This window comes from Octopus bimaculoides, chromosome 4, assembly GCF_046866305.1.
Source record: "Octopus bimaculoides isolate indiv1 chromosome 4, ASM4686630v1, whole genome shotgun sequence".
Taxonomy (NCBI): domain Eukaryota; kingdom Metazoa; phylum Mollusca; class Cephalopoda; order Octopoda; family Octopodidae; genus Octopus; species Octopus bimaculoides.
In genome coordinates, this window is record NC_142931.1 from 122,869,716 (window position 1) to 122,886,131 (window position 16,416).

Sequence of the window (16,416 nt, forward strand, 5' to 3'; positions counted from 1 at the left end):
CAATCTGAATTAGGCCAATAAAATTGAATATAACAGTAAATGTATTCTAAATGTATGTATGAATTGACTCAGGTGTGTGGTTCTGAGTGCATTGTGGATGATCTTTCAACTGTTAAACTCTGGTAGGTCAAAACCTAATATATGTTTTAGAGAAATGATAAAACTATGTTCAGCCCAGGTGTTGACAATCTCAGCAAAGCACACTTGATAGTCTAGTGGAGGGTAATTTTTCCTTGCTCCCCTACAGCAACACAACTTTGCTTAATCTTTGTAATAACACAAATAGTCATATTCTAATAAATTCATATACTCTAATGTGTGTGCAATGTAATTTAATTATCTCCTGTGTGTATGTTATCTTCTAATCTTAAGTACTTCCATTTTTAGAAGTGTCTATGAAATATCTATCCCATTGATTATGTCAAATGAAGCAGCATGTCTTGTGTAGTGTATGTCTTGTGTAGTGTATGTCTTGAGTATGAATATCAAATAAGATGTGGTGTATTATGTATATCAAACAAGATATCAGATGTGTATTTTATTTTCTCATTTTTGCATTGTCTCACTTGAATCTCTGAAAAATTGTCATCATGTCTTTTAATCCTATGTTTTAAATGTTACAGATTTATCCTGAATGTTTCACAATAGAAAACTATCAAACTAACAAAAATGTTAAGAAATAGTTCATTTGGGAAATGGTTAAACCATGTCCAGCCCAGGTGTGGACAATCTCAGCAAAGCACACTTGATAGTCCAGTGGAGGGTAATTTCTCCTTGCCCCCCTACGGTAACACAACTTCACTTAATCTTTGTAGAAACACAAATAGTCATTTAGTTTGTGTTTGCACTGCTACACTCCTGTGCATTTCATCACTGCAAATATTGCTTCCAGTGTCAGTTCTGTAGTATATGTGTCATTGGTTTATTCTGTGTTGTGTCATTTCAAAAGTGCTTCCAGTTCCAACTATGTCACACATCTTTTGAGTTTACTATGGTGTTTTATTGTAAAAACCGAAGCACTCCACTTCCATCTACCTTTAATTTGATGTATTGCATCATCATAAAAATGCTTCTTGTACCAACTGTATGACACAATTATCCTTTGGGTTATTGTGTTATGTCAGTATAAAACTGCTTTTTGTACCAACTGCAAAATGAAATTGTCATTTGGTTTATTGTGTTGTATCTGTAAAAATTGCTTCTTATACCGACTGCATAACATATTTATCATTTGGTCTATTGTGTTGTAACACTGTAAAAAAATGCTTATTGTATCAGCTGTATCTCTTGATATTCAAAAGGAATATCAAGCTTCCTTTTGCTATTGTATCACTTTCTTTCTGCATGATTTACTTAATATTGTCTATTTCCCTCTTGTCCTCTTTTCTTATCATATTTTCTTGTTACTTGCTATTTTCGTTGCTGTTCTGTCAAACACAAGTCTCTTCTCCCATTTATGGTTCATCTTTAATAATAGATGTGAATTAATAGATGCAATGTTATATTTTTACACACATTTTTTCAGTTGATGCTTTATTTTCTTTAGTTTATTGATGTTGTAGTAATTGTAGTTGTTGTAATGATTGTCTCTTTACATTTATATTTTTCTATTGTCTACATAATATTTTTTTTTAAATCTATTTGTTTGTTCCTTTTTACTTTTCCTTAAAATTAACAGCAAAGTTAATGTGCTGGTACTTACTAACCATAGAGTTCTGTGTTCAAAAATAACTACAGTAATCATGTTATGTTCATGAGTAAAGTGCATAACTAACTCTACTTGCTTCAGCTGGTTTGACTGACAACAAATTAAATCCATGCTACACTGCAAGTGGTTATCAGTAGGAAGGATATTCAGCTGTAAAAAGTAATTGATCCAATAATATAAAAATATCCAAATTTGGAGGAACCCATCCAAATTCACAAGAAGCCTTGCAACTAAGCTAGAATGGAAAAATATAGGTACAAAAATGAGTGAAATAAAAAAAATTTTAAAAAAAGATTGCGAGAATTAAACTGTAATTTTGTGATGAAAAAATGTCCATCCAAATTTGGAATAAAAATTCTTTCATTTTATGTATTTCTTTCTGTTTATTTAAGAAAATTCCCTGTAGATTTGGTTTGAACAAAGATTCTTTTTGTTTTTACAATCTGTTCTATATAAACATTGGCTATTGTCCTGAAATTGGATTCTCATACTTTGGATTACAAAAATATCTGGAACTCTCTGGAATTCTCTTTTCAGATTTCATGCTGTAATTTCTTTCTGTTTTTCTTTTTGTTTCTGTCTTTTTTATTATAATATAAACTAAATAGTCTTATTTCTTGTTATTGGTTTCAAGTAAATGGTTTATCCAAGAATGACTGGCATTATTTGGATTGGGTTTTTAAGGGAGATCTCCAGAGGAGCAAAGAAAGAGAAAAGGGTTTTTAATGCTCAATAAACAAATACTGCTGTTATTATTATGGGTGAAGTTGTGAATGGCAGAATAGACAGAATGACAACATAAAACTAGGGTGAAAAATGTCGTTGATGGATAAAGGAATCAGACTTCCAGCTTACTTTACCGAATTTATGTCGACTTGGAGAAATGAATACTAAACCAATGAAAATGGCAATGATGATGCTAAATGCAATTATAATGATGCTAATGCTGGCTTATCACTAAACCAGTCTAACTCAGCTGAAATTGAAACAAGGATTGAGATATTATGGTATTTATATCTCCCTCTGGAGCCTGTTCTTTAAATTTAATCATTATTATTTTCTTCCAACTTGGCACAAAGGGCATTTTCACAAGAAGGGAATGCAGTCAGTTAATTGACTTTACCAGGGAATTACTTGTATATTTCAGTCACTCCCAGAGAAATTTAAATCCAAACCAACTCCTAGCAAGGTTTGAAATCCAAGAACATTAGAGAAAGACAAAATTAATTGTGTAAAACATTTAGTTCAGTGCTTTATCATTTTTTCCCTGCCCACTATCTTGTTTTAATGACTCCCAAAGAAATTTGAAGGAAAACTGACCTCTTCCTTCCTTGTAGGATTTAAACAATATCCAAGAGACAAAACAAAATGCTGGAAATCAGTCAGTTCTCAGAACTACCATTTCTGCCTATTCACAACATTCACATTCACTTGATTTATTCTAGATTTTAATTAATAAAATAACATAATTAATTAATAATGTCTGGAGATGTATTTGTACTTAATTCCTGAAAGGAAGTGAAACTTAATTTAAGTTCAGTTCACTTCACATTCCACTTTCCATCCCCACAGTTACTTGTTTCTAATCAAAAATTTAGTTCAAGTCATAATCTTGCAGAATGGCAGCTGTTTTAATAAGATTTTTTTCTTCTCTTTTCTGGAGAATGGAATTCTTTAAAAATGTTAAATATTCCCACTGATGGGAATATTTGTTACTATTATTGCTTTAAGATGATGTTTTGGTAAGACGCATGAATTGGTACTTTTGACACTGTGTGTGCGTGTGTGCATGCATTTGTGTGTTTCTTTGCAACTCACATAAATGCTTATGCAGTTATACTTAAAGCATCAGATAAAATACCTTGCATTATTTCTTTCAGTATATTACATTCTGAGTTTAAATCCTGCTGAGGTAAACTCTGCCTTTCATCTTTCAAACTCAACAAAAATAAAGTTCCAGTCAAGTACTGGTGTCATTGTAATCAACTAACCACCTTCCCTCAGATTGCCAGCCTAATGCCTAAATTAGAAGCAATCATTGTGCAACTTTCTTACTGCACCAACAGGGGTCACCTCCGTGGTCCTGAGATATATGCAGTATTGCTTCTTTAAAATGTAAATATGTGTTTGTATGCTACATCTCTTGTTTTGTTGTTTCCTGTGCTACTTCAATAATTTGATTAACCTTTTTGTGACCAACCCAACTGGGACCACCCCTAGTTCTTTATCAGAAATGTCTTGTTTTAAACCGATTTAAATTCAAACCTTCCATCAAAATTCCATATTAATTTATGCTCTCATACATTAGCTTAATAATCCTTTCTACTATAGGCACAAGTCCTGAAATTTGTGGGGAGGAGACTAGTTGATTAGATAGTGTGTGTGTACATGTGAATATTACGGTCTGCACTTTCACGAAGATAGTGCTTAGTTATAAACAGTGAACTTTGTTGACAATTTTGAGTCAACAAATCATCAGATAACTCTTGTACTTTCAAAGATCCATGGAATTAAAAAAAATTCTCAGTTGATTAGCAGGTAAAGGATTCGTAAGAGGCAGTTAATCATTGCTTCAATAATATGTAACCATGCTAGCATGACATAAACAGACATAAATTGAATAAATAAATGAACATTGCAAATGAGAAGTGTCAATCAAATGAAGTCCTTATTGCCAAGCTGTATTAAATGATAAATATATATCTGTTCAATACACTCTGAACAATGTAATTTCAGTTGGCCATCCATCTACCTACAGACATTTCAGTGACCTATCCACTCCATATAGTCTGTTACTATATTTGTCATGTCTGTGCATGAGCATGAAAGAGCTATGCTTGATGCAGAAGAGAGTGAGAGAGAGGGAGAAATGTATATTTTTTTCTTCAACAGTTTCAGTAACTGATGGTGGGGGTCATTCAGCTTATTAGAAATAACAGTCAAGTACCCCCTACTTTTTAATACATATGATATGCACTTACAGATACATACATACATACATACATACAAAAACAAATGTGTTAGAGGTACTTGAACATTTCTTGTTGATGACCAGTGTTTGAGTATCTGCTTAAAATATATCAGCATGTATTTGTTGAATCTATCAGTTTTCTATCCAACTGTATGTTTGTTTATCTATCTTTACATCTTATATATCTTTCTGTATTCATGTCTGCACACATATGCACTCAAGCAGACATGTGTTCGTGTAGCCATGCTAGATAGATATATTGCCGATAGGTAAGATTAAAATATGGTAAGCAGATACTCACTTAGTAATGATCATTGTTAACACAACTATCACAGTGACAGTTATGTGTGTGTATGTGTCTCTGTGTTTGCAAGTATATTTATGTATATGAGTATGTATGGTTATATGCATATGTAAATATATATATATATATATATATATATATATATATATATATATATATGTGTGTATGTATATATATATATATATATATATATGTATATGTAATGTGTTACATCATTGGATAGACTGTTTTGTAATACAAGTTCCAAGTCTCTGGACTCAGACTTCAAATCTCACTGAGGTCAACTTTTCAGGATTGATAAAAGAGAAGTACCAATCCATTACAGAATAAGGCGAGATGCTTTATGGTATCTGTTCCAATTCTTTGCATTCTGACAGCAATATTTGCAATGACACTGGTGCTAGGCTGTATTTGCCAAATTCAGAGGTCTTTTCCTTGGATAAGTAGCAGTGGTATGGTGAAGGGAGATGTGCATGCATAGACAACTGCTAGTATTCCTCAAAAATCTTGTCAAAGCCCATGCATACATATATGGATGAATGCTGTATCATTAAAAAACTCCAAGGTAATTTTTTGTGAGGTGTACCATTCAAAAAGTCCCAAAGGCCACAGCTTGCTGTTGACTGCTTTAAGCTACCCCAACAACTTTCTCAACCATCTGAAGCCACAGACTCGTAAACATAGAAAGACCCCCCCACCCCACCTTTTTTTTTTTTTAAAGAATTTGGATGTTCCATATTTGTACAATGCCAAAGGACTGGTCATCTAAAAATTGATGTCATACCTGATTGAAATGTCAATACTGCTGTACCTGCACTTAGTGAAGTTATGTTTATCTTATGAATTTTAGTTGTTCCCAGTAACAGCCTATATGATTTTGAAGGGTTGTATTTACCACTGAATGGTATTAGTTTTGTTATGTTCATCAACAAATCCCAGAAGTAAATATTCTTTTCTACTCTTGGCACAAAGCCAGAAATTTTGAGGGAGGGGGCCATTCGGTTAGATCAACTCCAGTATGCAACTGGTACTTAATTTATCGACCCCGAAAGGATGAAAGGCAAAGTCGACCTCGGTGGAATTTGAACTCAGAACATAAAGACAGACAATACCGCTAAGCATTTTGCCCAGCATGCTAACGATTCTGCCAGCTTGCTGCCCTCCCAGAAATAAATATTATAGGTGATGTGATTGCATCTGGATGATCTGTGTGTGTTCCCCATTGCCAATAATGTTGACTGCCTCATGAGTCAGAACACAAAACAACTTGTATGTGTATGCTCAACAAGGGAAAACAAAAAGCATTGTTTATCAAGAAGCTTTACCATAATATAAATGAATTACTTTGTGACATTAATTCACTACAACATTAATTGCTTGAGTCTTTACCTTTGCCCTAGGCACTGTCAGTTATTTTGTTTGGCTAGTACGTACGTAGATACTTTAGAATATGATATAAAATGTGCATGTATGTGTGTGTATATATGTTTGTGTATGTGTATAGGTACACACACACACACACATTCCTTCTGCTGTATTATTGTAAATAGCATTTTTGTGAAAGATTTCTGTGCATGAATTTTAAAGTATTTAAGTTGCATACAAACTGTATGTTAGAGAGAATATGTGTGGGTGTGTTCATGTATGTACGTTGTTCATGAGTACATATGTGGAAGAGTGAGTATGTGTTTGTATTTTTTTTATTAAGTGATTAAAAAAAGTGAACACAAAACATTAAAATTGAAAGCAAATATTTCAGTAGACAGAAATAAAATAACTTTTTTTTTTTTTTTTTTTTTTTTTTTTTATACTCGGGAATGGAATTTAATGGATTAAAAATATTTAAATGGATTTTTAAAAAATCTATAAGTAGTAACATAGAGAGAAATCATATGAAAAGACATGTTTAAGAACTTTTTTTCTTTAGAAAAAAATATATTAAAAATATATTAAACTCATTAAATATATTAAAATCATAAAGTATATATTAAAATCATAAAATATGTATTAAAATCATTAAATATATTAGAATCATTAGAGCACAAATTGATTGGTTTGTGAATAGCTAGCCACAGGCTTTGGTAATTCATATGCTATCATTGGCACTGTGCTGTGTTGGTGGATAGGGTTTCTCAACGGATCTAGTCCACCTAGTTAGAGACAAGTACCCTGTGGTTGAAGAACAAAGAATTCCTCAAAGCAGTAGCATCACTGTAAAGTTGTTAATTGGTGTGTAGGTTTGCAAGCCCTAAGTTCAACTCTTCCGGTATGTTCTTCCACAGAATTATTATGTGAAGATCAGTTCTTCAGTTGAGCCCCAACAATGAGGTTATAAGATTCTCTGATGAAATCACATGATAATCAACTGCAGTGTTGTAAATGTGTGTGCAGGGCCGGCCGCAATGTTGCTGGCACCCCAAGCAAGCTAAACTTTGATGTGTACAAGCTGACAGTCATAGAAATTTCCTTGTGTTTGTCACAACCTCCTTGGAAATTTCCTTGTTGTCACAACCTCCTCGGCACTCCCTAACACATAGTGAACCAGGTGACTGCCTGAGTTGCTGGTACCTTGAGCTAGCCCTCTATGTGTGTGTGTGTGTGTGTGTGTATGTGGAAGGGGTGCTTACGCTGATGTTTTTTTATAAATCACAAGAACCTATAAATTATAGTTTCCTTGCCACTGACATGAAATGAGGGAAGATAAATTCTGCCTTGAATAGGATGCTGCTCTATTTGCAGACAGCTTTACCAATTTCACATTGCTATTTCTAGTTACTGTGGTGGGTTATATACCTCCTGTGGTACCTACTTTCAGTTGGATGGATTATACCTTAGTGTAGTACCCACTTACAGCTAAGTAGACTGAACCTTGCTATGGTACCTTACAACTAGGTAGATTATACCTTGCTGTAGTACCTACTTACGACTAGATGGGTTGTCCCTCACTGTGGCATTTACTTACAATGAGGACACTGTTTTACTGTGGTACTACAGCAAAATAGACCCTACTTCACTGTTGTACCACCTACTTACTGCTAGAAAAGATGTACTGTTTGAGAATATGCATATGTATTGTGGTACTTGACTGTTATCTACTTATGGCTTGTGTGGATTTACTAATTGTTTTGAGGCTCTTTTATAGTCCTCAACAGTGATATCAAAGGATTCTTTGAATATATTAGTTTTTCCTTAGTTACCATGTAATTTATTCTACATTGTTTCAGTTTACTCAGCTTGCAGGAATAGCTATCAGATCTTAAATTGTTATTTGTGATTCTACTGTCATTCTACTCTTTGTATGAAAATCTCTCTCTCTCTCTCTCTCTCTTTCTCTTTCTCTCTCTCTCTCTCTTTCTCTCTCTCTTTCTCTCTCTCTATCTCTCTCTCTCTCTCTCTCTCTCAAAATGAAGCTAAAAGCACAAATGCTTAGAACTTTCAACACATTTATTTTTATCCCTAGTACCTGCTTACTGCAGAGTGAGACAATTGGGCACAGCTGTTAGGACATTGATGATTTGGTATGGTTGACTGGATATTCAATTTGTTTTGGTGACAGTACATTTTAGAACTGGAAAGAAAGACACACACATACATTTGCATGCATATATACAGATATATATATATATATTACGGAGATGCACTTGCATAGAAAGTGACCTGATCTGAGATCGTGTGCTGGAACGAAAACAATTGCAGCGTGGAAGGTGTTTATAAGCCATTTAAAATAACACACAAAATCCGTTAGATTCACTTCAACATTTAAATTTAATTTGTCAAAATATTTTCGGCGCTTTGAGACCGCGACCTGTTCACTGACAAAATTCTGTGCTGCATATATATATATATATATATATATATATATATATAAAGAGAGTGGGGTGCAGAGGAAAAGACATTATACATATAAACATAACTATGTTCACATAGAAACAAAAATCGAAGGGAGAGAGAACAAGAGAAGCATTGAAATGTTTGATAGCAAGTAAGTCAGTGTGGAATCACCAATGCCAAGCAGGTGGTGCCAAAACAGTTGTACTGAAATGTTTCATACAGTACTTACTGCTTAGAAAGTTAGCTTCTACATTGTTTGACATTCTAGAAAGGAAAAGCCATATTTCCCTCAAATTGCACCTTACTGTTTGAAAAAACAACGTACAACACATAAATGTAATGCTGAATATACTAGGGGATGGTCATGACTGGAATGGTTTTGATTATGTCTACTCAGTCAGGGCAGACCTAAATTCACGGACACTGCAGTGCTTGTGATTTGGTAAGAATACTTGTCTTTTTGGCTCACAGATAGATGCAGTGTCAACATGGTGAGCTATGACTGTTTAAGGCTCTGTTTTATTGTTCCCAGCAATAAGTCAAACTAAAGTGAGGACCTTCATTGAACTGCTAAAACAATAATTAAGCTGTTTTTATTTGGTTTTACAATTGGCTTGTCCTAACTGGTACAGGTTAGATAGGTTTGCAAATTGCTCTGCTGGGCAGCCTCATGTCCCATCTGCCATTCTCCATCTCACTACACTATGAGAATCTATGTCATCTTTGTCAACAAGCAATGCTGCTGGTGGCAGTGGTAGTGGCAGCAGCAGCAGTGGCGGTGGTGGTAGGGGTGTTGGTGGTGGTGGTGGTGGTGTTTGGTTACAGTTTTTCACTGTTGTAATGGATTTTGGTTTGGTGGTTGTTGTCTTGGTAGTAATGATAGTAAAAGAACTGGTAGCAGTAGAATGAAAGGTGGGGAGCAGCCATTTAACACTTCAGGCAAGTCTGAGGATAAAATAAGACCATTGTAGACGGGGGGGGGGGAGCAGGGAGAGGAGATAGATATTACATTGTCAGCACCCTCTTCTCTTACCTCCACCACCACTTTATAAGATGTGTCACACACACACTTACACAGGCTTGATGGAAATTTATCAAGCATGTGACACTAACATGGTTCCTCCTTAGAACATGATTTGATGTGTGTTTACCTCAGTGGCCCTGACCCTTGAAGGAAGGAGGAGGAGAACTTAGGGACATTGGTAATAAAGTGAGGTGGAACAATATATATTCAATATACACAGTTATGTGTTTGTGTGTGTGTGCGTGTCACATGCGAAACCAATTTTCTTGAAAATTTATTTTGTACCTTCTCACATTGTTCCAGCCTTACACAGCAAATCGCTTTACAAATATATGAACACAAACATCCCTACACACACACACACACACACACACACACACACACACACACACACATATATATATACACACTGCTATCCATGCAATAAATTCACACATTCATACAACATACACTATACACAAACAAGCCAATAAAGGAATCTCCATGTGGTCATGTGATTGCTTGACCTGCTAGAAATAGTTGCCAAATCTTGCTCAAATCATACCCCAGCCTCATAAAAGAAGCAAGTGTTGGGTAAAGTAGTCATAAAGAGATCATGTTTAAAAGCTTGGAATAGTTACAATGGTGATGTCATAGTGTACAGGGACTAAATAACAACAACATGACGTAATATTAGTCGTATGTGAATAATTCAAATGTTAATTAATTAAAATTTCAGAGTTGTCATCTTTGCCTTGGTGAGATTTGCGTAATATCTGATTAAATCTTATAATTAATTGATATTTTTTATTCACCATATGTTAGCACTCACTTGAATACTTGAATATATACACATACATGTATGCACATGCAAGCACACACACACACACACACACACACACACACACACACACACACAAATGCACAAAACAAATATAAAATGTGGGTGTATGTGTGTAACCCAGTTTTCCTACATATTGCGTTTTATCTTCAAATTGCACCCCTTACTCTGCAATCTCTCTCTTACGTCCACACTAAATATGTGTTTGTGCATATGTTTATATATATATATATAGAGAGAGAGAGAGAGAGAGGGGGGGGAGGGGGAGGGAGAGAGAGAAATGTATAACATATACATAATATAAATGAGTGTGTGTGTGTGTGTGTATATATATATATATATATATATATATATATATATATATATATATATATATATATAGCATAATGGATGTCCACTTAGTGGTCATCCCTTTTATATGTATGTAATATAATTTTTCTGAATCTTCAGATTTTTCAATATGCTAGGCCACTGGTTTTAAATTTATATTAATCAAATTAATATTCAATTTTTCACCCTTATTATTCATATATATAAAATTAGTGTACACTTAAACACAAAAGAGGTGACCCTTAACAGGTAGCCTTCTTGCGTGGTGAATTTGAAAAATTATAATATATAATGATAAGATACATGTTATTCTGTCTCTAAATTATATGTTAATGTTTTGGTGTAGCCACTGATGAGAACTTTGCCTCGCAAATTATTTTATCTGCTAATTAGAGTTTGAAACCTAGGTATGGCTGTAAAAAAAAACAAGGTAAACGTTTTTATTTTTCATTCCCTTCGAAATTGCTCTTAAATGTGGTTTTGGTCGTTTTGACTGTTCCTTCTATCATGTAAGGTTGCCTATTAAGGGTCGCCTCTTTTGTGTTTAAATGTACACTAATTTTATATGGAAAATATGTTGTCTATTGACTTTTTATACATGCTAGGCCACTGGTAATGAAAATTTCTAAAATTTCACTACCCTGTATTTTATGAATATATATGTGTATATATATATATATATATATATATATATATATATAGTGGAAAATTAAGGTAGACAATTTTAATATTTAGTCCCTGTGTGCATTATACCATTTCAGTACCAAGTGCATTTGGATGCCCAACTACAATGGGTCATCAGAATAATATCTTATTGCAATCTGTTGTAAAGATTTAATATCTAAAGTCAGGCACATATTTTATACACTGACTCAAACATCACCAGCTTCTTGAACATTGGAAAGTTTGCTTTCAGACGGATGGTAGGTAAGAGGAATAGATATAAGTCCTGCTTGATGAGAGAGCCGTTTATGTCTAACCAGATGTAGGAGTACCACGTTATATGGTCCAAGCACTTAATGAACAAGCTCAGGCACCTTGAGAAACATTGTTTTGAAGTTTTTCTTTAACAAGGTGATCAGAAGGAGTGACAGAGGCCCCTGCACAAATCTTACAGAGATGCTCACAACATTGTATACTAAATTGCTGCTATCTCTGGTGATCTTGATACAACAAGGGTCATCTCATGTCTACTTCTTCCTGCAAACTTTAGAGTTAATGCCACCATCTGGACCAAGGGGACATCCCAGGGTGGGTTTGCTTGTTTCAACAGGACTCTGCTCTCTTCCACATAGCCTGCACTATTTAACTGGTTGAGATATTTTGCAATCATGTGACATGTGCCCCCTAACATGTGTCCACCTAACTCTCTTGATATGAAGCCTCTGAATTGCTACATGTAGTGTCACCAAAGGAAGGAATGTAACTCCAGCGGGTGGAGAGCAAGGAGATAGCAGCGGGTAGAGAGCAAGGAGGTAGCAGGTGGAGAGCAAGGAGGTACCAGCTGGTGGAGAGCAAGGAGATAGTAGCGGGTAGAGAGCAAGGAGGTAGCAGTGGGTGGAGAGCAAGGAGGTATGGGTGGAGATCAAGGAAGTAATGAGTGGAGAACAAGGTAGTGGCTCGAGAGCAAGGATGTAATGGGTGGAGAGTAAGAAGGGGAAATGTGGAGAGCAAGATGACGAGTGGAGAGAAAGGAAGTGACAGGTGGAGAGCAAGAAGGTGAAATGTTGAGAACAAGGAGGTGAAGGGTAAGAAATTGAAAGAAGACAAAGAGAAAGAATGTAGCTAGAATACGGAAGACTATTAAGAGATTAAAAAAAGGCTATGGGTGGGTAAGCAAGTATGAAAGGAAAATAAGAATGTAAAGAGAGTAAGGAGGTGAATGAGAGTGGAATGACTTGGAAAAGAATGAAGAGATGAAAGTAGGTAGATGTGAGAGAGAGAGAGAGAGAGAGAGCATATGAGTGAGGAATTATGTGTGAGAGTATGAAGGTATAAATAAGGAGAGTCAAGTTACAGAGAAGAGTAAGAAGTATAAGGAGTTATAATGCTCTAAGAGGAGAGTAATGGGATTTTGAGAGAGAGAGAGAGAAAGAAAGAGAGAGTATAACAAGCATTTAAAAATAATAGCAGAAAGCTATTAGAAGAGAAAGAGTCAAGAGATGTTTGGGAGAAAGTTAGGAGCTATAAGGGAAGTGATCAAGAGCTATAAGGAGGAGAGTAAGAAATAAGGTGGAGAGTTGAAAGTACAAAGAGGAGAGTAAGGAGCTGTTGAAAAGAGGGGAGAGTCAGGAGTTATTAGAGAGAGAGAGAGATAGGAGTTGTTAGATAATATAAAGTAAGGTACTGTAAAAGTTACAAAGGAAAGAGTATGGGGCTATAAGGGAGAAAGTCCAGCATAAGAAATATATTAAGGGAGTATAAAAGTGAGAGTAAGGAGCTATAAAAAAAGAGTTGGGTGCAGTGGGGAAGTGTAGTGAGAGAGAGAGGGGGAGAAAGAAAGAAGAGGCCCGAAAAATGAGGAGTAGAGGGACAGAGCATAAACAGAGGTAGGGAGAGATAGAGGGAGAAAGAGTGGAGAGAAATAAGAAATACATAGATCCATAAGTACACACTCACACCTATGTTGCCAAACAGACACATACACACACACATACAACTAAGCTGATACAAATACAACAACCAAGACATGCACATAGACATATCTGCTATCCAGACATGTATGCGTAATTAAGCACCTACATATCGAATCCAATAATAGCACATATGCACACACACAAACAAACCAGCCAGGAAGTCATTACATTGTCATTCAACTCACAAGCAATAGTAACCAAATTTTCAAGCCACACCCCACTGTCTTACAAAAGAAAGGACTTAGTCCAAGTTGCTCCTTATACTGAAGTAAAAAAACAGAAAATTAAAAAGAAAAAAAACAAATGGTCATGGCTGGTGCACCTTTGGTCATAGGTCTGTTCAATCAGAGTTGATTTAACGCTAAAATACAGCGCACGCACGCGCGCACACACACACACACACACACAGAAACTGGAATATGCACTCAGCTACATACAAAGTTGCACTTGCTACACTTTACAGGGAAGTATGACACAGTTATATAACATAAATATACCAAGTGTTCAAATCCCTACTTTAAGGTCAAGAGACAGTGTTGTGGTATTTATTATATGGTAGGTATTAGGGTGAGCTGTTGTTACAGTTTAGCAGTGGGAATGAAATAGGTCTAGGCAATGGTTGTAATAATGGGAGGCAGTTTTTATAGTGGTTCTCAAACTTCTTAACCATTTGACCATTGTGTTCTTACTACCTTAATATATATACATAGTATAATATACACAAATACTGTATATAATTTATGAAATCATCTAACATCCAGACCCTTTAAAATGTTATCTTTCATGCAAAAATTATCAAAATGTAGATGTTTTAATAATTTCCATATGGGGAATAACAAGCTGTGGTAAACTTTGCTTAGACGGCTGAATGTATGTGAAAAGAATAGCTGGCCTGGCTACAGAAATGGCAAACATTGTGTACAGCAAAGAACAGTAGGAACAACGTAAGGGAAAATTGACAACAGATGATAAATACAAAAATATTAGTTTATTTAGGAAGCGTAGTCATACATCAGAGCTAAATAATGTTTGTTTCAGTAAATACCATGCCGTAGGGGAGGGCAAGAAGAATGGGAAGGCAGAGAAAAATACACAGAAAAACTAGTCAAATTTTAAGTGAAGGATTGATGCAAGTACTTGAATATATTATAGAAGTTTTTCTAAAAGAACTGACCTCACTTTATGAATGAAAATTTCCAAAGGAGTGGCAACTGTAATGTAACAACATCCTTCTTTTACTTGATCCAGTTCAGCTGACTGTATTTGTGTATAGGCATGGCTGTATGGTTAAGACGTTTGCTCCCCACCTTCATGGTTCTGGGTTCAATTTCATTACATGGTACCTTAGGCAAGGGTTATCTACTATAGCCCAAGATCAACAAAAGCCTTGTCATGAGGATTAGTAGACAGGAACTGAAAGAAGCCTTGTTACACACACATATATATATATATACATATATATATATATATATATATATATATATATATGACAAGGCTTTCATATATATATAGAGAGAGTAGTTTCAAGGGGGTGCCCCAGCATGATCGCAGTCAAAATTGACTGATACAAGTAAAAGATAACAGATATATATATGCACAGGGACAGGTGTGGCTGTGTGGTGAGAGGCTTGCTTCCCAACCACATTGTTCCAGGTTCAGTCCCACTGTGGCATCTTGGGCAAATGTCTTCTTCTATAAACTCAGGCCGACCAAAACCTTGTGAGTGGATTTGGTAGACAGAAACTGAAAGAAGCCTGTCATATATATATATATATATATATATATAAGTTGTAATATTGAAGTCAAACCAAATAGTGTTATTTTGAAATCATTTAATATATGCATTTCAGGTCTTCGTAATGATAATGCATTAAAATATTTTGTAATGTTTTAACTGAGAGAGGTCTTACCTAATGGATGCATTTCCTATTGTATATTATGCAGATCTGAAATGTACATATTAAATGATTTCAAAATATCACAATTTGATTTGATTTCATGTGTACAACTTATACAACTCGATGCCAGTACAAACTAGCCAGTCCAGGTTCTACTTACAATTTGGAGTAGTTTGTTATATTTGACTTAAGTGGAAAATTCTGGTACACTGCTTCTGAGCAGAACACAAAATTTATATGCGTGTGTGTCTCTGTGTTTGTCCACAAACTTAACTTTTTGGCTGGGGAGATTTGTTTCGACCGAACTCTTCAAGTCAGTACCCCAGCATGGTTGCAGTCCAACAACTGAAACAAAAATTTTTAAAAAAAGCAATAAACAAAAGAGCAGGATAAATTTTTCAGTTCAGTTAAGACTTGGTTTGTGAATAAAAAGGTTTCTGTTGAAACTAGGCGTGTGGATAAAAAGTTCTCTTTGTGATCAAGTATACTTAAGTAGCTATTTGTATTAGAAGTGCTACTTAGCAAAATATATTGTTTCGTGTGTGCCTAGTCCAAAATTTTTAATAAGTGACTTTAAACTTAATGCCATGCGACTAATATCTGCTACCCTTAGCCATACTTTATTACACAAGGATGTTTTTACCATCTTACTCAAAGCTCCTGTGGAGGCGCAATGGCCCAGTGGTTAGGGCAGCAGACTCGTGGTCATTGGATCGCGGTTTCGATTCCCAGATCAGGCGTTGTGAGTGTTTATTGAGCGAAAAACACCTAAAAGCTCCACCAGGCTCCGGCAGGGGATGGTGGCAAACCCTGCTGTACTCTTTCACCACAACTTTCTCTCACTCTTAGTTCCTGTTTCTGTTGTGCCTGTAATTCAAAGGGTCAGCCTTGTCA

At 35.3% G+C, this 16,416-nt stretch overlaps 1 protein-coding gene across 4 annotated transcripts in view; it reads left to right on the forward strand.

The window, feature by feature from the left end:
• Nucleotides 1-16,416, forward strand: part of LOC106880303 (glycerol kinase 5) — a 134,740-nt gene that overhangs the window by 67,739 nt on the left and 50,585 nt on the right. For 2 of the 4 annotated variants that reach the window (XM_052967406.2, XM_089351331.1), the window contains exon 2: nucleotides 624-787. The exons of the other annotated variants lie outside the window; for them this stretch is intronic. In XM_052967406.2, the coding sequence (XP_052823366.1) occupies nucleotides 670-787 (118 nt within the window). In that variant the 5' untranslated portion in view covers nucleotides 624-669. The remainder of the gene's footprint in view (nucleotides 1-623; nucleotides 788-16,416) is intronic. 4 annotated transcript variants of the gene reach the window in all.